This window comes from Trachypithecus francoisi, unplaced genomic scaffold (assembly GCF_009764315.1).
Source record: "Trachypithecus francoisi isolate TF-2019V2 unplaced genomic scaffold, Tfra_2.0 Lachesis_group5, whole genome shotgun sequence".
NCBI classification, from domain to species: Eukaryota; Metazoa; Chordata; class Mammalia; order Primates; family Cercopithecidae; genus Trachypithecus; species Trachypithecus francoisi.
The window spans coordinates 126607387-126632331 of NW_022681470.1; the positions used below are offsets into that span (position 1 = coordinate 126607387).

Consider the following 24945-nt stretch of genomic DNA (forward strand, 5'->3'; position numbering starts at 1 on the left):
TTCCCAGTCAAAAAAACTATTGGAATGTTATGTATTGACGAGGTGTGAGATACTCTGTAAAATAACTGCATGTGTCAGAATCCTCTCCCCTTCTTTTTTTGGAATATGGTGATTAATGACTTAAACTTTAAAGTTGGAGTGCCATATTGTAACATACCATAAATCCTTGTCACTTCCTGTGGATCATGAAGGGAAATCTGATGTCTCTTGATGGATGTTCTCTCCTTGTCAGTCCCAGACTCTCCATGTGCTGTTCAAAATTTTGTATGACACTGTCTTCACCAAAAATTTGTTATTAGTTACTGAAGTTGTAACGGTTAAGTTTGCCATTGAGCTCTATTGAGTGTCATTTACTGCACTTCACAGCTGTGGTCTTAATGGATAGTGAAAGCAGAGCACGTTGTGAGTCGGCAGTTTCTGCTGCTTTCGTGAAATTCTTCTAAAGTGAGTTAACTTGTATTTCAGATTGCTTCCAAGTATGATCATCAAGCAGAAGAAGATCTTCGCAATTGGATAGAAGAGGTGACAGGCATGAGCATTGGCACCAACTTCCAGCTGGGCTTAAAGGATGGCATCATCCTCTGCGAGTGAGTTACAGCCCTCCAGAGTCTGTTTCTGCTCTTCCAGTTCTTTCCATGGCCTTCTCTCTTACTCTCCTTCTCAGCCCAGGGTGTCAGACCTTGATATTCTACAGATATATTTAATGCTTTCCCTTACTGATGTTAAAGGAGCAACTTGATATTTCAGTCCTTGTTTTTGTGTGACTAGTAAATAAGATGTCTCTCATATTTTTCTTTTCAGACTTATAAACAAGCTACAGCCAGGCTCAGTGAAGAAGGTCAACGAGTCCTCACTGAACTGGCCTCAGGTAACAAACAGCCAAACCAACCACCTCTGGTTCTAGATGGTTGCATTTTATGTAGTGAAAACTTGATTTCAGGTTTGGTTTTTTGGTTTTGTGTGTTTTTTTTTTAAACTTTTTGATTACAGTTTTTACATAGATGTAGCAGAAATTTGTGCATATTTAATTTTTTGCCCTTTTTTAATGGCTCCATAATTACTTATTGAACTAGTTCTGTAATTATTATGTTTAGCTTAGAAGTTTTCCTGTGTATATTTAGTCTGTGTACATTCAGAAAGGACTTGACACAGCTTACACAGAGAAATGCAACCCAGACCTTAAGGATAAGGGAAAAACCAAGGCATTCTACATAACTAACAGTGGACTGCAGAGCACTGTATCAGACACCGCCTTAGTTCATGAATGTGTATGAGTAAGGAAAATGGGATACTTACTGGTCTTGAACATGTGTTTTGAGATATGAGATAGTGAGTATTTAGTAACCACAAATTTATTCTGAAACTAAAATGAAAACACGTAATGAATTATTTATTAGTATGAGTAATTATATGCCTTTTGACAAATAAAATTCCAGGCCTGGATAGCTCTGATACAGAATCCTTTTAAAATATATAAGGAAGCTCTTGCCCACAAGAACTGAAAACACGTAACTGCTGAAAAATATGAAGACCATGATGTGCCCCACAGTGAGAGGCACACTCTCTTCTTGCGCTTTCCTGTTCCAGAGAGAGCCGTGCTTAGCATGCATTTGGTTGAATCCTTGTTAAACAGCTGTCTGGGCGGCATCTTATAACTAGTTATGAAGGCTTAGAATTCTTAGAAATTATGAATGTCAATATTTAGCTCCAGAAGTTATAAAACTCTTCTTCTTTATAGTTGGAGAATATTGGCAACTTTATTAAAGCTATTCAGGCTTATGGTATGAAGCCACATGACATATTCGAAGCAAATGATCTTTTTGAGAATGGAAACATGACCCAGGTTCAGACTACTCTGGTGGCTCTAGCAGGTCTGGTACGTACATGTCTTGAATGGCTGGTTAACAGATTCCCACCACGTTGGTGAGGAATTGCATCATTGCTGTTTCGTGGGGCTTCAGACCAGGTGGGGCGGGGCCTGTCTCTTCTGTCATTACTAGCTTTGTGGAAAGGCTGCTGACATCAGCTGCCTCGTACTAGATAGCTTACTTAGAACAGTCACATTTCAAATGATGCAGTATATCACTGAACAGCCTGAAATCTTTTTTTATCTGTAGTTTGGGCCCCTTCGTCTATGACCACATCCTTTCTTTGTTATTCCTTCTGTGAAACTCGGTTGGCCTTTTCAGTTAGTGTGCATGTTTCTGTCTAGGCTAAAACAAAAGGATTCCATACAACCATTGACATTGGAGTTAAGTATGCAGAAAAACAAACAAGACGTTTTGATGAAGGAAAATTAAAAGCTGGCCAAAGTGTAATTGGTCTGCAGGTAAGTAATGTGGTGTTGCTTATTCAGTTACTTATTCAATATGATTAATCCTCACCATGCAAAATATTAAGCCTCTCCTAAGTGAAGAATAGATGGAAGTACTATAGTACTTGGGGGGTGGGTATAGTTTATACAATTTATATTTATTTAAAGCCCATAAGACAATGATAATTTTTAGAGGAAACCTCAGATATGCCACCTAACTTGACAGTTATTTCCCCAGGAAATGAAAATTTTTAATTGAATCATATTGTCTATTTTTTTAAAGAAAAATGCACTTTAAAATTTTTTTATTTTATCTTTTTTTGTTGTTGTTGAGACAGAGTCTCGCTCTGTCACCCAGGCTGGAGTGCAGTGGTGCAATCTCGGCTCACTGCAACCTCCACCTCCTGGGTTTGAGCGATTCTCCTGCCTCAGCCTCCCAAGTAGCTGGGATTATAGGCACGAGCCATTATGCCCGGCTAAGTTTTGTATTTTTGGTAGAGATAGGGTTTCACCATGTTGGCCAGGCTGGTCTTGAACTCCTGACCTCAGATGATCTGCCCGCCTTGGCCTCCCAAAGTGCTGAGATTACAGGCATGAGCTACCACACCCAGCCAGAAATGTACATAAATTCCTTAATGTTACTGACCAAATGAGGCAATTTTACACAACCTTAGTGCCAAAGTCCCTTATTTACAGTACCAAATCATGATATAGCAGCCAAGCCCTGTTAGAATGTGTCAGTTTAAATTCTTCTGAAATACATAGTTATGTTTTCCTTCTCTTAATTGTTCCCCTGGAGAGTGTCATGGAAACGCCATTGCTAACGCCCTAAATGCTGTTGGCTTTACTCTCCAAAAGCCACTGACCTGTTGGACACAGTGCCCCTTTCTGGACTGAGTCTATGCAAGTTAGATTTGTTTTTGCACAGTACAAAATTGTATCGGTGGCGAGAAACTGGAAACCTGTATTTCAGAATAATAGTCAGTTGGTTGAATTACAACTCCATAAAAGCAAAGTGTAATGTAAAATGTTACACTAGAGTTTGAAAAGATAGGTTATGGGGAAAAAAAATCAGATCATCAAATACTGTGGTCAGCATGGAGTTTTAAAATTAAAACTGCACATGTTTTCATATGTATTTCTATATGTGTATGTGCATCTATAGATATATACAAAGACACGTAGGTTAAAAAGCTAAAAGGATAGTCACAAATGTTGACAGTGAATGGATGGTGGGATCACAATGATTTTTTCCCCCTCCTTTTTGCTTATATATGTTTTCTGAATTTTCTTCAATGAACAGATTTTATATTTAGTAATAAAGATTTTCTTTCATCTTACTTTTAAAGAAAAAAGATCCAACATCAGAAAAGTGTCCCTAACCAGTGGAACAGGGTGTAATGGTTGGTCCTGAAGCCATACTGTTCTCAGTGGGGAAGAAAAGTTAATTACTGTTTCCCTGAACTTTGCTGAGTTTAGATTCCTTATTCCACCTTTCTCCAGCTCTGTCCAAGGACATGGGAGTTGCAGGAATAAAATGTGGTTCCTTTCTGGTGAAAATGTTGGTGATTTTGAAAGTTAAAGAAGTCCTTGTCAAGCTCCCAGAGAAAACAGCTGGCATTTGCTTTCACATTTTATGTAAAACATTCCTGGAGTGGAACAGCATATTGCTTGGCCTAGGATTGCTTCTGTTTAAATAACCAAAGCTGGTACCTCTTAATTTGGTTATCTGGGGAAACAGTAGCAGAGGAAATTATTCTGCCACTGTAATGACTTTTAGTGTGTCAGTCCACCTGTTAAAGTGTGTTTAATTATGCTATGTATGAGGTTTTATCTATAGTGAATTTCTGTAAAATTTTCTTTTGAAAGTTAGCACTTGAAATTTGTTTGTAAACACATGGAAGAGTTGGCTGGAGCCTCAGCTCAGTAACTTGTCAGTTCTGCCCCTTCTGTCTTTTTAGTAGCATGGAAAGTTTTGTTTGTATTGTGTATATTGTTGACATCTGATAATTTGTGCAATTTTACTTTTAACTTAAAAGATGGGAACCAACAAATGTGCCAGCCAGGCAGGTATGACAGCTTATGGGACTAGGAGGCACCTTTATGACCCCAAAATGCAAACTGACAAACCTTTTGACCAGACCACAATTAGTCTGCAGATGGGCACCAATAAAGGAGCCAGCCAGGTAAGCAATACCTTTTTCTACTTGTACAAGAGTACACTTACCTTATTCTTATTATCTAGAAGTTTAAAGTAGGTATTTTTTGTATAGTTTATTTAGAGTATATTCCTTCAGGGATGTGGACTTTGCTGGAAAAGTAAAAGAATCAAAAGACCTTTTCGATAGCAGCAAAAGCACGATGTGTCTCGTGGTTTTTGTTGGCAGTTAGAAGAGCTGGCCTTCTTTCTACCCAGCCAGCAGAAAAAAAGATATGTTGATTACAGTGTTCTTGCTCCAAAATCCAAGTAAAATACTGCTCATTTAAATGCTGACTTTTTTTTTTTTTTTTTAAAGAACCCTTAATTAATAGGTAAAATTATCTGGTGTTCCACTAAGAAGGATTTAACTAGCATTCCTATTAGATGTGTCAATATAAGGAGATGGAAATGCAACGTGATGAAAATACCAGTACACCACATCCAAGATAGAAATATTTCCTTGTTGAAAATAGATCACCAGCACCTCAGAAGGAAGTTCCAACAACCATTTGAGAACAGACAGGTCTCACATCCAACATCAGCTGGGATAGGGTTTAGAAAACATTTTCTTAGTGAGTCCAAGGGAGATTGATCACTTTGCCCTTATGGAACACATCCTGCCAGGCATAGCATTATGTCTGTCATAGCTGCCACTCACGTGTACTTTTCTACCCACTCGGAACCTGGAAGTGTGTGCCTGATGTAAGTAGAGATGAAGTATGAGGTACTGTACTCTGAAAGAGAGGGGAGTGAGTGGCTGTGAAGTGGTTGGCTCTTCTGCATCTCAGCCTTTTGAAAAGACTCAAGTCCTTAAGATCTGCTCAACATAGTTTTTGTTGAATATATTATAAACTTTTGAAATGGGTAACCCGGATAATGTATGTGGTCCTCATGGGCATTCACATGGAACTTTGTGGTGTGGAAGCATTATGATTTCACATTCTTTATGTCTCATCCTCACTTAAATCCAGAGTAAGTAGTAATGTCTCCATGTTGCAATTTGAGAAACCTAAAGCTAAATTTACTTGTTTGAGGCCACATAGTAATTTTATAGCAGAGCAAGGACTTTGAAGAAAGGTCTCACCTAGCTCAAAAGCCAATGAATATTGCTTCCTGGAAGTGATTCAGTATCAGGATATTTTGGTTAAGCTAACTTTACCCCTGAACCAAAGGAAAGTTCACGTACTGCTGTTCATATTCAGTGTGAATTCTATAATCTATAAATGATTCACAAGAGTAGAGTGTAGCTGCCGTTTTAACTTTTATACTATGTTCTAATACCAGGCAGGGATGTTAGCACCAGGTACCAGAAGAGACATCTATGATCAGAAGCTAACATTACAGCCGGTGGACAACTCGACCATTTCCCTACAGATGGGTACCAACAAAGTTGCTTCCCAGAAAGGAATGAGTGTGTATGGGCTTGGGCGGCAAGTATATGATCCCAAATACTGTGCTGCTCCTACAGAACCTGTCATTCACAACGGAAGCCAAGGAACAGGAACAAATGGTTCGGAAATCAGTGATAGTGATTATCAGGCAGAATACCCCGATGAGTATCATGGCGAGTACCAGGATGACTACCCCAGAGATTACCAATATAGCGACCAAGGCATTGATTATTAGATCCACACAGAAGGAGCTCAGTATTTAGTCCATTGTTTTTATTCAGTGAGAACCAAGCTAGCCTTGAGTAATTTTTATCTTGTCTTCCTAAAACACTATTAAGCTTATTGTACTTTTAAGAAAAATTGCCTTACGTACATTCCTTTTTCCTTTTTCTGCCTCTTCCCTCAATAGTTGCCTTTTAGTGCTGTAATAGTTAAATCCTACAGCATAATCAATAACTTGCATATGAAGTAAAAAGGAATACTGTGAAAGGGGAGTACTCTCGTACAGCCAGTTCTTGTATGCAAAAATCTATGCATTTTTACAATCTTATATTAAACTGGTATTTTCAAATAATAGGAAACTTTTTTTTTTTTTTTTTTTTTACAGTTTAGTATATCTGGTTTCTACATGGAAGACTAAACTCATGCTTATTGCTAAATGTGGTCTTTGCCAACTAAATTTAAGATGCAGCGTTTTAGAAATTTACATATCAATGTTTCTACAGTATTGTTTGCTAATTTTTAAATAAAGTCATGATCAGTGTGCATTTGTGATTATATGTGTACTCATTCTCTTACCTAGCGGACAAGATCTTTTCAGAGTGGTGTTTCTAAAGGAGCATGTACAAAAGTGGCCTGTGGACATTTAGGCCTGGGTGATGCATTTGCTCTTCCTGTTTGTGCCAATGTATCAATGTAGAGTTGCTCTGTTTTCTTCAACTGTATTTATTGCTGCATTTCTCAGCATAAACTTATCCCATTGTATTTTTTATAAATAAATATTTTGTTTTGAACATTCATATGAACCACAGGCTGATTATTTTCTGGCTAGCTTCTAGATAGGTAGGGTCAGATTTTTTTTTTTTTAAGTACCTTTTTCCTAGGTACTGTTACAAGGTACATTAACATTTTATTTACTCCACACAACACTGCAGTCTATGGTTAAGGAGATTGAGGCTTAGGAAACCATCACACATCGTAAATGACAGGATTCAAATCATTTTCTGACCCTTGCTTATTTCACTGTGACTTGGCTGGCCCAGATTCATCTTAAATTCAACTTGGAATAATCTTAATTTTTAGGAGTATTGATATGAGCAGTGAGGAATTTTCCTCTCTTAGGGTAAATATGAATAAGAAATATGCTAGGTCAGCCATAAGATGTGCTGCTTGATAATAAGCTAGGGTTTATAGTGAAACATAAACCTTCAGTCCTGACAGAGGGAAGGACAAATAGCTAGGTGTCATAGTGACAAAAATGCAGTCACTAAAAGAAACTTAGTAACACACACTTTCCCACATTGTCTCAGCCAAGCCATGTCTTCTGATAGGATTGGCTCTATGAGGTTTGGGGGCGAAAACCGTCCAACTTTTGCGAGAGATGAGTATATACACATGGTTTGACGAGCCCACAAAAGTGAAGCCTATGAGCTCATCATGTCACAATGACTAGGTTTAATGCTTCTGGGAAACTGCTTGTAAAGGAAACTATTGGAGTCAAGCTAATTCAATGGTGGCATTTAAGAAAAAAGTCATTGCATTTAAAATAGACCTGAGTTCTCAGGCTGTCCTTGTCATCTTTGACTCTTCCAAGTTTAGGGGACGGAAGCCTTATATCACACTACCTGCCCTGCCATTTAAGTCAGATTGATTCTCATGAGGCTGCCAATCAACATGTTAAAATGTTTCTATTTGGTTAGAGTTTTAAAAAGGAAAAGCTCTTCCCCTCATTCCCATCTACATAAATCTCAGGTCCAGGCAGAAGTATTTTTAAAAATCTGTCTCCAGGTAATTTCTCAGGTGGGGCTGTGGTTGAAAACCACCAGAATGTCTGCTGTAAGTGCTGTGTATCAGGATTTCTGAGATAAATTGTGTGTGCCATCATGGAATGTGATCTGGTGGAGAGACATAACAAAAAGAAAGTGGATTCACAGTCCTATCAGAGCATAGAGGAAAAGGACAGAAGAGAGGGCAAGTAATGCTGCTCAGAGGCATTGCAGAAGCATGATGCTATCAGAGCTGGGTCTTGAAGAATAAGTAGGAGTTTGCCATTAGCAAAGCGGAGGAAGAGTATTCAGAAAAAAGGAAGAGCATGTGCACAGACTGAATCACTGGTTACACTCCTGCCTGTCCTGTACATGCCCAGTTCAGGTGGTAGTTAATGTCAGAGATTACACTTTTGGTTTTTATTGTCACCAAATCTAAGAATTGTACTTTGAAAAGTGAATTCACTCAGCATATTTCCAGGATTGGATGAGTACGGAAGTGTCCTACTCTGTATAAGAGCGACGTTCCAAGCTGGGCATGGTGGCATGCCTGTAGTCCCAGCTGCTTGGGAGGCTGAGGCAGGAGGATCACTTGAACCTAAGAGTTGGAGGCTGCAGTGAGCTATGATGGCACCTGTGTGTCACCACTATACTCCAACCTTGGGAACATAGTGAGACGCTGTCCCTTTAAAAAAAAAAAAAATTCCAGAGATTTCCGCTAACAAAATCCTTAAAAAGGTTTATTAGTTATGCACTTACAAACTTACCTCAGTTCTTATATAGTGTACTTTTTAAATTGATGCATATAAACATGGTTTTAAGAGAGTTTTTCTGTCCTAATTTGTACAAAAAAAAGGTGGTAAACTAATATGGTTCCAGTATTGTTACCTGGTCAAACAATAATGACAAAGACAATGAGAAAGAATAGGGCTTATTAGGTCTTTAAAAAAAAAATTCCACTAACTTTTCTCGAGTGGTCTTGTCTTCTATTCTGTAAATGGTTCTTTAGAAGGAAACGTTTTCCACCTACAAATCCCTAAATGGGTATCTATCTCGCAATGGCCTGGAGTTCTGTTCCCTCGTCATTCCTTAATGAGTGCTCGTCCTGTCGTGCCCTTGCATTGTTTAATTTGTTGCTCCTTTTTACAAAACTCTGAAAAACAAAAGAACAAGTTAGATTAGTATTAATGTGTCTGCACTGTTGATAATGTGGGGGCCAAGGGAAAACTTCTCCTTTGCCCTCTGAAGGTTTGCTGAAGAATTAACTTACAAAAGGCAGATTAACAGGAGACATGGCGTGTAAATTAGCAAGCGCAGGGGAGAAGAATCACAGAGTGATTGTCTAACCACGAAATGGGGATGGGGAAGCGTGGATGATTTTTAGGGGGGTGGTAAACTACTTTAGGGGAGTTTAATGAGCTTGAAGAATACTTAATGGCCGGGGACAAAGTCTGTTGGGCCCGCAGAGCAGAGAGTGGTTTGTGACAAAAGTCTGTCCAGTATATTGACTGAAGTTAGTCTTTGTTTCTGCTATATAAGTCTGGTTAATGGAAAACTCAGGGAAGGGGCCAGAGGCTGTTTTTTTCTTTGGTGGGTCTGGACTTTAGGCAGATAAGGGAATTTCATTCAGATGACAGCTTCATCCTGCACTTTGGGAGAAGGTCAAAGTGCCATATTCTGGAGTATCGGTTTCTGAGTCCCAATGATAACCATTTACAAGTTCTTGGCCTTAAATTTCAGATAAATGGATCCTTAAGAAAGTTTCTTCTGTTGAAACAACTATTTTAAGGGGTAAATTTTAAGGTGGATTTTTTTTTTTTTTTTTTTTTTTGGTAGGGAGACGGAATCGCCCTCTGTCGCCCAGGCTGGAGTGCAATGGCACCATCTCAACTTATTGCAACCTCCACCTCCCAGGTTCAAGCGATTCTCCTGTCTCAGCCTCCCAAGTGGCTGAGATTATAGCGCCTGCCACTGCACCTGGCTAATTTTTGTATTTTTAGTAGAGACAGGGTTTCACCATGTTGGCCAGGCTGGTCTCAAATTCCTGACGTCATGTGATCTACCTGCCTCGGCTTCCCAAAGTGCTGGGATTACAGGCGTGAGCCACAGTGCCAGGACTTCAAGGTTGATTTTTAACTGGAAAAGTAAATCAGGGGATGGAGACCTGGCTAGCTTCATACCACCATCATAAACACTTTCCTTAGAGTACATACAAATAAGTCAATAAACAAGTAAAAAGTAAAAATTGTATTTTGGCTGGGTGTGGTGGCTCACAACTGTAATCCCAGCACTTTGGGAGGCTGAAGCGGGTGGATCACCTGAGGTCAGGAGTTCAAAATCAGCCTGACCAACATGGTGAAACCCCGTCTGTTCTAAAAACACAAAATTAGCCAGGCGTGGTGGTGCACACTTGTAATCCCAGCTACTTGGGAGGCTGAGGCAGGAGAATCGCTTGAACCTAGGAGGTGGAGGTTGCAGCGAGCCGAGATTGCGCCATTGCACTCAAGCCTGGGCAACAAGAGCAAAACTGTCTCAAAATAAAATAAAATAAAAATTGTATTTTTATGTTTTATATGGAGAAGGATGAGGATATATTAATTGTAAACTGTGGAAGTGGTTCTTAAAAAATTGAATGGCTGCTGAACTAAAGAGTGCATTCAATGCTCTGTTTCAAGCTAAAAGGGCTTTAACACCTAATTTTAATGGCAACAGAATGAAAGAAAATTATGAAAATCTATAACTCAGACAAGGAAAAGAGATGAGACATGATTCAGCTGTTAAAATATCCCTGTCTACCCAGGATAAGGCAAGTAGGCAACAACTGTGTTGCAAAGGCTGTTGCAAACAGCTGCCTGCTACTTCCAGATATAAACAGTATGCGCACTCCGCTGAGGGTGTGGCTTTTCTCACACTGGTGTGCCTGGGCTAATAAAGGGCCCGAGAATTGCAGATCTGTCAATACTGGCACAGAAGAGCACATAAGTGAGCTCTCTCTAATAGAGTGGGTATGAACATCATGCTTGGAGATGCAAAAATGCTTTAGAAAAAGATCAACTGTTAAACTTCTAGACCACCCAAAAGACTAGATCATGCCACGAGCACCAAAGGGACCTGAACTACTGCGTTCAGGACATCTGCCCAGGGTAAGAAGTGCTGCTGCTACTTAGGAATCCATCTGATCAGCATTCTTGTTCAGCTTCACTTCTCCAGGGAGAAGGTTCTCAGAAAGGGAGGTGGGTTCAGCCTTGGAGAGTTCAGCCCAAATCCCGCTTTCAGGCTCTGGGGTAGTAGAGGCCTCAGAGCCCTCTAGAAGACACAGGCTGGGTATGAGACTCGTGTGTGTGTGCAGCTTTACAAAACTGAGATTGCGAGCGTGGACATTGCAACTGGAAATGAAATGTTTGCTTACCAGAAATTCTTGATCCATAAAGTAGGGCTTTTCTGACGATCCATCATTTGTTTCCAGATCAACAGCAAAACACAGGAAAAGTGCATCCAGCACAGTTTCAAACACAGATAAAAAACTATGGGCTACTAAGTAGGCAAAAAAAGCTACCAATAACAGAGGGACTGCCCACACCTGGAATGCCCGATTGTAGTTAAAAGCCATGAGTCCTCCAAAAACAGTGAAACACACCACTAACACCTGTGCAAAAGAAGAGTTTGTTGAAAATCTTTATGAATCAGTTGCTTAGATGTTTCTGTCAGTTACAAGTAATGGTTTAAATATACGTTCATGTGTGCAACGTGTGTGTGCACTATTGTAAAGAATGCTTGTCAGAAATTTTGGCAGAATGAAATAGAGGAAAAAATGAAAAGCTGTATCAAAAGGAAACCCAGTTAATGGTGGGTAGGAAGGTTATATGTTATTTTATCTGTGCCTAGCTTTTGTATTCACCTAAATGTAATAATATCTCACAAACTTTTTATTCTGTTTTTTCACTTAACACCAAAATAAGCTTATTCACTTTAAAACTTTTTTAGAAAACCCCCCTTTCTTTTGAGACAGAGTCTCGCTCTGTCGCCAGGCTGTAGTACAGTGGCGTTGATCTCAGTTCACTGCAACCTCTGCCTCCCAGGTTCAAGTGATTCTCCTGCCTCAGCCTCCTGAGTAGCTGGGATTACAGGCACCTGCCACCACGCCCAGCTAATTTTTGTATTTTCAGTAGAGATGGGGTTTTGCTATGCTGGCCAGGCTAATCTCAAACTCCTGACCTCAAGTGATCTTCCCGCCTCAGCCTCCCAAAATACTGGTATTACACATGTGAGCCACCTTGCCCAGTCCAGGTTTCAATACTCTTTCCATATATTCTTACTGAGAAACCCACAAACATTCATTTTCTGAGGTTAGTAGTATGTTCATTTTAGACCTGAAAAAGAATGAATCAGAATGGTAGAACTGATCACAGGTAAGAGAGTAAGACTAGGATTAAAATTCTGGCTCTACCTATTGTAGAACCCTGGAAAGGTTATTAAACCTTCGTTTTCTCTTCTGCAAAATAGGGATACCTCATGGGATTGAGGATTAAATGAGATAAGGAAGCACAGCATCCACTACAGAGTAAGTACTCAAGAAATATAGTTCCCTTTCAAACCAATTGTTGTGTGGCTTAATTTTCAGAATCCCAGGCTCCTTTATTTATTTAGTCAAGATATCTCACCTTTCCTAGAAAAATTATGAAGTCTCCAAAGCAGTTAATAGATGTAAAATGACTTGAATTCTTAGACAAGATTTTGAATGCATCTTTTGCTGACGTACAGAAATCTGTCCCATTAATAGCAGTTGTAGTATATGCATTCTGAAACAGAAGAGAATTGTTTAAAAGGTAATTCTTATATTTTAAGGCAATATATTAATACAGAGTGTTTGCAAACTAGAGTTACAATAAACCTACTCTCTCTACCCATAAAAAAATACCATTTTCAGAGTCCTTTCCAGTCTGATTATACCCATATATATTTTCATATAGTTGCAGCAGATAGAAAAGATAAATAGGTAATTATGGTTAATATGAATATCCCACTACAAACATGTGGAAATGATGGGTAAAGCATAAGGGTTTTGTTTGCTTGTTTGTTTTGAGACAGTCTCACACTGTTGCCCAGGCTGGAGTGCAGTGGTGCCATCTCGGCTCACTGCAACCTCTGCCTCCTGCGCTCAAGCGATTGTTGTGCCTCGGCCTCCTGAGTAGCTGGGATTACAGGTGAAAGCCACCATGCCTGCAATAAGTTGTTTTTTAATGCACAACAGAGTTTGAGGGCAGGAAGTTTAGGTACCAGAAAGCAAGCAGGATCTAATGGTTTGTGAGAGCTGAACCCAAAGGTGCAACAGGCATGCAATTAGGCCCTTGCTAGGGAAGCAAGCTCCTTTAACAAATTCAGGATTCATACTCAGTTCAACCTCAGTCAGCCATTCCAGGAAGATGGTACAGAAATCCACTATGTGCCTGGGACTGTTAAAATCCTAGGGTTTTGCAAAGGCAAAGCAACATCGCCACCTCCCAGGCCAGGGAATAGTGGAGTCCTACAGGTAACAACCCCTGGAGAAGAGGAGGAGCTCATAGGAAAATTTTACAGAGGACCCATGGAAATGAACAGCACAACAAACAGAATCTGTACCCTGAGAACAACCTGGAAAAAAAGTATTTAGGGAGGTATGTTTAAGGTACTAAGAAAATAGTGAAAGAAATAGTAACCATAAGGAATAAACAGAACAGTATGAAAAATGAAGAAGCAGAGTAGAAAACAAACTGAATAGAAATCCTAGAAATAGGCCAGGCGCCATGGCTTAGGCCTGTAATCCCACCTCTTTGGGAGGCCGAGGCGGGCGGATCCCCTGAGGTCAGGAGTTCAAGACCAGCCTGAGCAACATGGAGAAACCCCGTCTCTACTAAAAATGCAAAATTAGCCAGGCGTGGTGGTGCATGCCTGTAATCCCAGGTACTCAGGAGGCTGAGGCAGGAGAATTGCTTGAACCCGGGAGGCGGAGTTTGCGGTGAGCCAAGATTGTGCCATTGCACTCCAGCCTGGGCAACAACAGCAAAACTCCGTTTCAAAAAAAAAAAACAAAGCTAGAAATAAAAAATATACAGTGTAACTGGTATGGTGTCATGATTATATATCTTTTTTCTTTGTATAATAAGCATTTCTATGTTACCACATGGCTTTTATAATTTTAATTTTAATGCATATTCTGGGATGCACATATGTGCATGTGTACGTGCATGTGTGTAGCTGGGACATGTTGACTGATTTCCTGATTTTGGATACTTTCTTTTTTTTTTTTTTTTTGAGACAGAGTCTCACTCTGTTGCCTGGAGTGCTGCCATGGCAAATCATGTGTGTGATTTATGTTCACATGAGATGATTTCTCACGTCATTTTTTCCAAAATACCTTCCCCTTATGACTACATTTCAAGACCATTTATGCCTCTTGAAATCTTTAAAAATGCTACTTGCATTGCAGATTACAACAAGAATTTATAACTTTCCTGGGAAAATACACGAGAATACTACCTGCTTGGGTTGTTGTCATTCCTTTTGGTTTGGATAAAGGATGAAAGCTTTTTATTTCATGATATACAAATTAACCCTTTTGTACATCCCTTCAAACACATCACAAGGTAATCAGTGTGGAGTCTACTGCAGTAATCAGCCTGCCATAGTGCGGGGCCCAATAGAGTAAGTGGAAGAGATGAAGACCACTAACAAGTATAGGATTAAGGGAGCAGAATTAACTGACCCAGTTTACCAAACTCCCTCTTCAAGGCCAACGAGAGAAGAATGTTTAGTTCTTAAAGACAAAAGGCTGAGCTGGGTGCGGTGGCTCATGCCTGTAATCCCAGCACTTTGGGAGGCTGGGGTTGGGGGCAGATCATGAGGTCAGGAGTTCAAGACCAGCCTGACCAACATGGTGAAACCCTGTCTCTATTAAAAATAGAAAAAGAGAAGATGGCCGAATAGGAACAGCTCCAGTCTCCAACTCCCAGCGCGAGCGACACAGAAGACCGGTGATTTCTGCATTTTCTTTTTTTTTTTTTTTTTTGAGACGGAGTCTTGCTCTGCCACCCAGGCTGGAGTACAGTGGCCGGATCTCAGCTCACTGCAAGCTCCGCCTCCCGGGTTTACGCCATTCTCCTGCCTCAGCCTCCCGAGTAGCTGGGACTACAGGCGCCCGCCTCGTCGCCCGGCTAGTTTTTTTTTGTATTTTTTTAAGTAGAGACAGGGTTTCACCGTATTAGCCAGGATGGTCTCGATCTCCTGACCTCGTGATCCGCCCGTCTCGGCCTCCCAAAGTGCTGGGATTACAGGCTTGAGCCACCGCGCCCGGCCGATTTCTGCATTTTCAACTGAGGTACTGGGGTCATCTCTCTAGGGAGTGCCGGACAATCGGTGCTGGTCAGCTGCTGCAGCCTGACCAGCGAGAACTGAAGCAGGGCGAGGCATCGCCTCACCTGGAAGCGCAAGGGGGAAGGAAATCCGTTTTCCTAGCCAGGGGAACTGAGACACACAACACCTGGAAAATCGGGTAACTCCCACCCCAATACTGCGCTTTAAGGAAACAGGCACACCAGGAGAATATATCCCACACCTGGCCGGGGGGGTCCCAAGCCCACGGAGCCTCCCTCATTGCTAACACAGCAGTCGGCGGAGATCTATCCGCAAGGCAGCAGCGAGGCTGGGGGAGGGGCGCCCGCCATTGCTGAGGCTTAAGTAGGTAAACAAAGCCGCTGGGAAGCTCGAACTGGGTGGAGCTCACAGCAGCTCAAGGAAGCCTGCCTGTCTCTGTAGACTCCACCTCTGAGGACAGCGCATAGCTGAAGTCCAATAGGGGAAGCAGCGGGGGCTGGTACAGACGTGAACAACTCTGTCTGACAGCTTTGAGGAGAGCCGTGGATCTCCCAACGCGGAGGTTGAGATCTGAGAACGGACAGACTGCCTGCTCAGGTGGGTCCCTGACCCCTGAGTAGCCTAGCTGGGAGACATCCCCCACTAGGGGCAGTCTGACACCCCACACCTCACAGGGTGGAGTCACCCCTGAGAGGAAACTTCCAAAGGAAGAATCAGACAGGTACACTCGCTGTTCAGCAATATTCTATCTTCGGCAACCTCTGCTGCTGACACCCAGGCAAACAGGGTCTGGAGTGGACCTCAAGCAATCTCCAACAGACCAACAGACAGTCCTTCTGACTGTCAGACGGAAAACTATCAAACAGGAAGGACACCTATACCAAAACCCCATTAGTACGTCACCATCATCAAAGACCAGAGACAGATAAAACCACAAAGATGGGGAAGAAGCAGGGCAGAAAAGCTGGAAATTCAAAAAATAAGAGCGCATCTCCCCCTGCAAAGGAGCGCAGCCCATCGCCAGCAACGGATCAAAGCTGGTCAGAGAATGACTTTGACGAGATGAGAGAAGAAGGCTTCAGTCCATCAAACTTCTCAGAGCTAAAGGAGGAATTACGTACCCAGCGCAAAGAAACTAAAAATCCTGAAAAAAGAGTGGAAGAATTGACAGCTAGACTAATGAATGCAGAGAAGATCATAAACGAAATGACAGAGATGAAAACCATGACACGAGAAATACGTGACAAATGCACAAGCTTCAGTAACCGACTCGATCAACTGGAAGAAAGAGTATCAGCGATTGAGGATCAAATGAATGAAATGAAGCGAGAAGAGAAACCAAAAGAAAAAAGAAGAAAAAGAAATGAACAAAGCCTGCAAGAAGTATGGGATTATGTAAAAAGACCAAATCTACGTCTGATTGGGGTGCCTGAAAGTGAGGGGGAAAATGGAACCAAGTTGGAAAACACTCTTCAGGATATCATCCAGGAGAACTTCCCCAACCTAGTAGGGCAGGCCAACATTCAAATTCAGGAAATACAGAGAACGCCACAAAGATACTCCTCCAGAAGAGCAACTCCAAGACACATAATTGCCAGATTCACCAAAGTTGAAATGAAGGAAAAAATCTTAAGGGCAGCCAGAGAGAAAGGTCGGGTTACCCACAAAGGGAAGCCCATCAGACTAACAGCAGATCTCTCGGCAGAAATTCTACAAGCCAGAAGAGAGTGGGGACCAATATTGAACGTTCTTAAAGAAAAGAATTTTCAACCCAGAATTTCATATCCAGCCAAACTAAGCTTCATCAGTGAAGGAGAAATAAAATCCTTTACAGACAAGCAAATGCTTAGAGATTTTGTCACCACCAGGCCTGCCTTACAAGAGACCCTGAAGGAAGCCCTAAACATGGAAAGGAACAACCGGTACCAGCCATTGCAAAAACATGCCAAAATGTAAAGACCATCGAGGATAGGAAGAAACTGCATCAACTAACCAGCAAAATAACCAGTTAATATCATAATGACAGGATCAAGTTCACACATAACAATATTAACCTTAAATGTCAATGGACTAAATGCTCCAATTAAAAGACACAGACTGGCAAACTGGATAAAGAGTCAAGACCCATCAGTCTGCTGTATTCAGGAGACCCATCTCACATGCAGAGACATACATAGGCTCAAAATAAAGGGATGGAGGAAGATCTACCAAGCAAATGGAGAACAAAAAAAAGCAGGGGTTGCAATCCTAGTCTCTGATAAAACAGACTTTAAACCATCAAAGATCAAAAGAGACAAAGAAGGCCATTACATAATGGTAAAGGGATCAATTCAACAGGAAGAGCTAACTCTCCTAAATATCTATGCACCCAATACAGGAGCACCCAGATTCATAAAGCAAGTCCTTAGAGACCTACAAAGAGACTTAGACTCCCATACAATAATAATGGGAGACTTCAACACTCCACTGTCAACATTAGACAGATCAACGAGACAGAAAGTTAACAAGGATATCCAGGAATTGAACTCATCTCTGCACCAAGCGGACCTAATAGACATCTATAGAACTCTCCACCCCAAATCAACAGAATATACATTCTTCTCAGCACCACATCGCACTTATTCCAAAATTGACCACATAATTGGAAGGAAAGCACTCCTCAGCAAATGTACAAGAACAGAAATTATAACAAACTGTCTCTCAGACCACAGTGCAATCAAACTAGAACTCAGGACTAAGAAACTCAATCAAAACAGCTCAACTACATGGAAACTGAACAACCTGCTCCTGAATGACTACCGGGTACATAACGAAATGAAAGCAGAAATAAAGATGTTCTTTGAAACCAATGAGAACAAAGATACAACATACCAGAATCTCTGGGACACATTTAAAGCAGTGTGTAGAGGGAAATTATAGCACTAAATGCCCACAAGAGAAAGCAGGAAAGATCTAAAATTGACACTCTAACATCACAATTAAAAGAACTAGAGAGGCAAGAGCAAACACATTCAAAAGCTAGCAGAAGGCAAGAAATAACTAAGATCAGAGCAGAACTGAAGGAGATACAGACACAAAAAACCCTCCAAAAAATCAATGAATCCAGGAGTTGGTTTTTTGAAAAGATCAACAAAATTGACAGACCGCTAGCTAGACTAATAAAGAAGAAAAGAGAGAGGAATCAAATAGATGCAATAAAAAATGATAAAGGGGATATCACCACTGACCCCACAGAAATACAAACAACCATCAGAGAATACTATAAATGCCTCTACGCAAATCAACTAGAAAATCTAGAAGAAATGGATAATTTCCTGGACACTTACACTCTCCCAAGACTAAATCAGGAAGAAGTTGAATCCCTGAATAGACCAATAGCAGGCTCTGAAATCGAGGCAACAATTAATAGCCTACCCACCAAAAAAGTCCAGGACCAGATGGATTCACAGCTGAATTCTACCAGAGGTACAAGGAGGAGCTGGTACCATTCCTTCTGAAACTATTTCAATCAATAGAAAAAGAGGGAATCCTCCCTAACTCATTTTATGAGGCCAACATCATCCTGATACCAAAGCCTGGCAGAGACACAACAAAAAAAGAGAATTTTAGACCAATATCCCTGATGAACATCGATGCAAAAATTCTCAATAAAATACTGGCAAACCGGATTCAGCAGCACATCAAAAAGCTTATCCACCATGATCAAGTGGGCTTCATCCCTGGGATGCAAGGCTGGTTCAACATTCGCAAATCAATAAACGTAATCCAGCATATAAACAGAAACAAAGACAAGAACCACATGATTATCTCAATAGATGCAGAAAAGGCTTTTGACAAAATTCAACAGCCCTTTATGCTAAAAACGCTCAATAAATTCGGTATTGATGGAACATACCTCAAAATAATAAGAGCTATTTATGACAAACCCACAGCTAATATCATACTGAATGGGCAAAAACTGGAAAAATTCCCTTTGAAAACTGGCACAAGACAGGGATGCCCTCTCTCACCACTCCTATTCAACACAGTGTTGGAAGTTCTGGCTAGGGCAATCAGGCAAGAGAAAGAAATCAAGGGTATCCAGTTAGGAAAAGAAGAAGTCAAATTGTCCCTGTTTGCAGATGACATGATGGTATATTTAGAAAACCCTATCGTCTCAGCCCAAAATCTCCTTAAGCTGATAAGCAACTTCAGCAAAGTCTCAGGATACAAAATTAATTGCAAAAATCACAAGCATTCTTATACACCAGTAACAGACAAGCGGAGAGCCAAATCAGGAATGAACTTCCATTCACAATTGCTTCAAAGAGAATCAAATACCTAGGAATCCAGCTTACAAGGGATGTAAAGGACCTCTTCAAGGAGAACTACAAACCACTGCTCAGTGAAATCAAAGAGGACACAAACAAATGGAAGAACATACCATGCTCATGGGTAGGAAGAATCAATATCGTGAAAATGGCCATACTGCCCAAGGCTATTTATAGATTCAATGCCATCCCCATCAAGCTACCAATGAGTTTCTTCACAGAATTGGAAAAAACTGCTTTAAAGTTCATATGGAACCAAAAAAGAGCCCACATTGCCAAGACAATCCTAAGTCAAAAGGACAAAGCTGGAGGCATCATGCTACCTGACTTCAAACTATACTACAAGGCTACAGTAACCAAAACAGCATGGTACTGGTACCACAACAGAGATATAGACCAATGGAACAGAACAGAGTCCTCAGAAATAATACCACACATCTACAGCCATCTGATCTTTGACAAACCTGAGAGAAACAAGAAATGGGGAAAGGATTCCCTATTTAATAAATGGTGCTGGGAAAATTGGCTAGCCATAAGTAGAAAGCTGAAACTGGATCCTTTCCTTACCCCTTATACGAAGATTAATTCAAGATGGATTAGAGACTTAAATGTTAGACCTAATACCATAAAAACCTAGAAGAAAATCTAGGTAGTACCATTCAGGACATAGGCATGGGCAAGGACTTCATGTCTAAAACACCAAAAGCAATGGCAGCAAAAGCCAAAATTGACACATGGGATCTCATTAAACTAAAGAGCTTTTGCACAGCAAAAGAAACTACCATCAGAGTGAACAGGCAACCTACAGAATGGGAGAAAATTTTTGCAACCTACTCATCTGACAAAGGGCTAATATCCAGAATCTACAAAGAACTCAAACAAATATACAAGAAAAAACAAACAACCCCATCAAAAAGTGGGGAAAGGATATGAACAGACATTTCTCAAAAGGAGACATTCATACAGCCAACAGACACATGAAAAAATGCTCATCATCACTCGCCATCAGAGAAATGCAAATCAAAACCACAATGAGATACCATCTCACACCAGTTAGAATGGCAATCATTAAGAAGTCAGGAAACAACAGGTGTTGGAGAGGATGTGGAGAAATAGGAACACTTTTACACTGTTGGTGGGATTGTAAACTAGTTCAACCATTATGGAAAACAGTATGGCGATTCCTCAAGGATCTAGAACTAGATGTACCATATGACCCAGCCATCCCACTACTGGGTATATACCAAAGGATTATAAATTATTCTACTACAAAGACACATGCACACGTATGTTTATTGCAGCACTATTCACAATAGCAAAGACTTGGAATCAACCAAATGTCCATCTGTGACAGACTGGATTAAGAAAATGTGGCACATATACACCATGGAATACTATGCAGCCATAAAAAAGGACGAGTTTGCGTCCTTTGTAGGGACATGGATGCAGCTGGAAACCATCATTCTTAGCAAACTATCACAAGAAGAGAAACCAAACACCGCATGTTCTCACTCATAGGTGGGAACTGAACAATGAGATCACTTGGACTCGGGAAGGGGAACATCACACACTGGGGCCTATCATGGGGAGCGGGGAGGAGGGAGGGATTGCATTGGGGAGTTATACATGATATAAATGATGAATTGATAGGTGCTGACGAGTTGATGGGTACAGCACACCAATATGGCATAAGTATACATATGTATCAAACCTGCATGTTATGCACATGTACCCTAGAACTTAAAGTATAATAAAAAAAGAAAAAAAAAAAAGAAAAAGAAATAGTTGGGCGTGGTGGCACACGCCTATAACCCCAGCTACTGGGAAGGCAGGGGAAACACTTGAATCCAGGAAGCAGAGGTTGCAGTGAGCCGAGATCGCGCCACTGCACTCCAGCCTGGGCGAGAGAGCAAGACTCCATGTCAAAAAAAAAAAAAAAAAAAAAAGACAAAAGGCTGGAAACCATATCCCATAAGGGCACCATGCTTGCCTTAGAGATTTTCAGTCAGACATCAGATGAATTTCCTGCAAAAATGCCTTAATGGTATTCCACAAAGAACTTTTGGTTTTGGACTTATACAGAATGTGCGTGAAATTTGCTTTGAAAATCTCAAACCAGCTGTTGCTGGAAAGCTGCTCCAGTGTGGGGGCCTGAGCCTTGTGCAGGGATGTGGAAACTCATTTACTTATATCATTTAACTAGGCATCTTCAATCATCTTGGGTTTTCAAAGCCCTGACGACCAATCTATTCATTCATCCTCAGAGCACATCTGTAGGAAGGGTGGGTGAAGAATGGCATAATTGTTCCTTTACAGACTGGAAACCGAGATCAAGGGCATTTCCCCCAGGTCCCCTGGTGAATCCATGAGACAGAGACCTTTTTATTTTTATTTTTTTAATTCTAACCTTCTGGACATTACACTATCAATTTTCATTAGGAAAAATTGCTATTTAAAAGCATGGTGGTTACGGTAAGCACAGGCTCTGTAGCCAGACTGTCTCTGCGCTCAAAACCCAGTTCTACCACTGACTAGCTGTTGGTCTTGGACAAATGATCTAACCTCTCTAAGACCTCAATTTCCTCATCTATAAAATGACTTACAGCACCTACCGCAAAGGGATGTTGGGAGGATTAAAGAACATACTCCCTGTAAAGCACACAGAAAATGTGTAATAAAGAGTGGTTATTATCATCCAGACATCACCAAAGATGATCTCATTTACAACTGGGAACACAGAAGCAACTCTTTAAGCACCTGAGGAGGTGTGGCAGGGGCCTGTGGTTGCTTTACCTGTCGGCTTTAATCCCTCACACCCACAGGGATCCAGGAAAGGGCTTTTTCAGACCACATGCCAGTCCCCAGCATCATCTTACTTTGTTACGGCAACTCCACCATGTGCCGCTCAGCCTCTGTCTCTGCCTCCTCTCTTCATTCAGGCCGTCTCCAGCCCACCACCCCATCGCTTCCCTGCTCTAAACTTTCTAAAGTGCTTCTTGCTTCCCACAGGGAAGCACTGTTTTTGTGGGGACTTCTTTTTCTGCAGATCGCTGCCTCGTATTTAATTTAGCACCATCTCTCATAAGCAGTAAAAACAGATTTCGCTCTTTGGCTAAAAGGATTAAAAGTTAAAAAGATACTATACTTTCTCATGCATGTGTTGACTCCAAAGAGTTTTGGGGCCTGTAAGCATTTATCTTTTCTTATATATCAGGCCCACTAAAAGAGGGCATTAAAACCACTCTGATAGAGAAATTATATATGCCTTCCTGCAGGTACCACATCACTAGCATTTTACCAGATTCAACCCTGAGTGCAACAGAGAGATGTAGAATTAACATCTGAATGAATAGGGGGAGGAGGGAGGAATCACTCAAGACACAGGATATGGATTAAACATTTCTGCTGCTTCAGCATTAGCTAATTTATACTTATTCTGAATAGAAGCTGCTTGTCAGGCAGCTGGAAGATGGATTGCACTAACATTTTCATCGTTAAGTCCTTGTTCTGAGCATTTGTATTTGCCTGGGATGACAGAACTCAGGATTAACGTGCCAAGGTAATCTGCAAACTCTAACAATATGTGGAAATGATTGGCCATAATAAGGATTAGGAAACAGGTTTTATTGGTTGTGGAAGTTAAGAGATCCTAAAGGCTAACCTTTAAACAAGTAAGCAGGATGTAGTGGCATTCGGCTTTTGATTTATCCCCAAAATTCAGTGTGCATACTTCTTTAGTGTCACAAAACAGATGGGTGGATATTTCTGTCTTGAAATTGAAGCTATAAACACACAAGATAGATATGAGGAAGGATCCCAAGTAGGCGGTGGTAGTACCTCAATATTAGATCCCAATTCTCATTCCCTTGCTTGGGATTAAAGACTCCCTCCCAGTACAGGTGGATTAGTTTTCCAACTTTAATGGACTGGTCACCTGGGACTGTCCCAAGTGGCTGAGAAGCACTGGGGGACGAACACAATGAGGATGGCCCTGTGTGGCTGTGAGGGCTTCAAAACAATGAAATACATAGCACAAGTGCACATGTGAGGGCCACAAAGAGCAGAACCACAAGCTGGAGGGAGAGGGGAAGAGAAGGCCCAGCAGGAGAGATCAGGGAAGGCTTCATGGAAGTGGCATGTGAGCTGGCCCCAATGTTGCCTGTCTCCAGCAGGGTAGGAGGCAGCAGCAGGAGCCAGCAATGTGAGCCACAGACATGAGTGTACCAGCAGGCACTGGGGGGCCCGAGCAGAGGAGAAATGGGAAACAGGTCTGCAAGACTCGGGGGTCAGCCCTCGGTGGGTGGGGCTGACACAGTGTGGAGCAAGGGCAGTGAAAGGAAGTTTCAGGAGGACTCATGATTTTCAGCCTGTGCCTCTGGAAGCTCTCCCAGGCTGCCCTGGGGAAGTTCAAGTCAGATCTCCCTCATCACCATCTTCTCCTGAGCCACGAAGCTCTGCACCTTCCAAGGCTCATTCCTATTCAAGCCTAGGAGACTCCCCAAGCACCTTCACAATGCCTGCAGGGCTCTGCTGGAGTTGGGTAGAAATGCTGTGTGGCCATGCAGCCATTGAGCACACCAACCTGCCAGCAGTCATAAGCCAGGGGCTAGGCCCAAAGACCGTGAGTTCTCGGGAGAAAATAGGAGCGTTAGGAATAGTAACTCCTCCCAGGCACTCTGGCTCCCCTCCACCCCTACCTCGGTGGATGCCTTAGTGATATATCCCAAATGCCTTGGCACAGACCTAACGGTAGCTACAACTTTCTAATTTCCATCTGTGGCCTTTTTCTTTTGCAGTCAGTAGGCAGGTGTGCAACTTTTGTGTGTAAATAATAAATAATAACGGCATTAATCTATCACATACTATGTGCCAGGCTCTATGCTACCTCTCCCCGAACACATTCACTCATTTAGTCCTCTTAACTCCAACCTGATGAGGTAGTTAAGGAAACTAAAGCACAGAGAGGTAAAGTAGTGTGCCCCGGGTCCCACACAGGTCATAGATGTTGCGTCTGTCTTCCATGAAGTAGACCTCTAACTCGTTCAGGCCCATATGCTGGAAAACATTTACTTTGGGCTGTACTTTGTGCTTTTTCTCCCAGAAAGTGCAAAATAACAAAGTGGTGTTCTCATGAGATGCACCATTGAAAACAGCTGAGGATGTGGCAGGATGGCTCAGTGGAAAGAGGCTGGATTCCAGCCATGTTGCCTCCAAAGACTTGCGGAACGGCTTCCACCAAATCACAGCATTTCTCAAAGGCCCTCACTTTGCTGCTTGGAAAAGACATCCACCAACTCCAATGTTCCATGATGCTTTATGTTTGTGCTTTGTGGCCAGCCACCCTCAGATCATCATCTCATTAGATCTCATCTGTTTTCACCACAACTCAGTGAAA

The 24945-nt window shown here is 41.5% G+C and overlaps 2 protein-coding genes across 5 annotated transcripts in view; one reads left to right on the forward strand and one right to left on the reverse strand.

Moving 5' to 3' along the window:
• CNN3 (calponin 3) overlaps positions 1-6672 on the forward strand; it is a 30930-nt gene extending 24258 nt beyond the window's left edge. The window contains exons 2-7 of the mRNA XM_033200201.1: positions 466-587; positions 802-868; positions 1739-1876; positions 2213-2329; positions 4354-4500; positions 5799-6672. Of these exons, the coding sequence (XP_033056092.1) occupies positions 466-587; positions 802-868; positions 1739-1876; positions 2213-2329; positions 4354-4500; positions 5799-6140 (933 nt within the window). The 3' untranslated portion in view covers positions 6141-6672. The remainder of the gene's footprint in view (positions 1-465; positions 588-801; positions 869-1738; positions 1877-2212; positions 2330-4353; positions 4501-5798) is intronic.
• A 1947-nt stretch (positions 6673-8619) lies between these two features.
• Positions 8620-24945, reverse strand: part of SLC44A3 (solute carrier family 44 member 3) — a 78414-nt gene continuing 62088 nt past the window's right edge. For all 4 annotated transcript variants that reach the window (XM_033200198.1, XM_033200196.1, XM_033200200.1 and 1 more), the window contains 3 exons: positions 12552-12689; positions 11300-11536; positions 8620-9043 (listed from right to left, as the gene is read on the reverse strand). In XM_033200198.1, the coding sequence (XP_033056089.1) occupies positions 8939-9043; positions 11300-11536; positions 12552-12689 (480 nt within the window). In that variant the 3' untranslated portion in view covers positions 8620-8938. The remainder of the gene's footprint in view (positions 9044-11299; positions 11537-12551; positions 12690-24945) is intronic.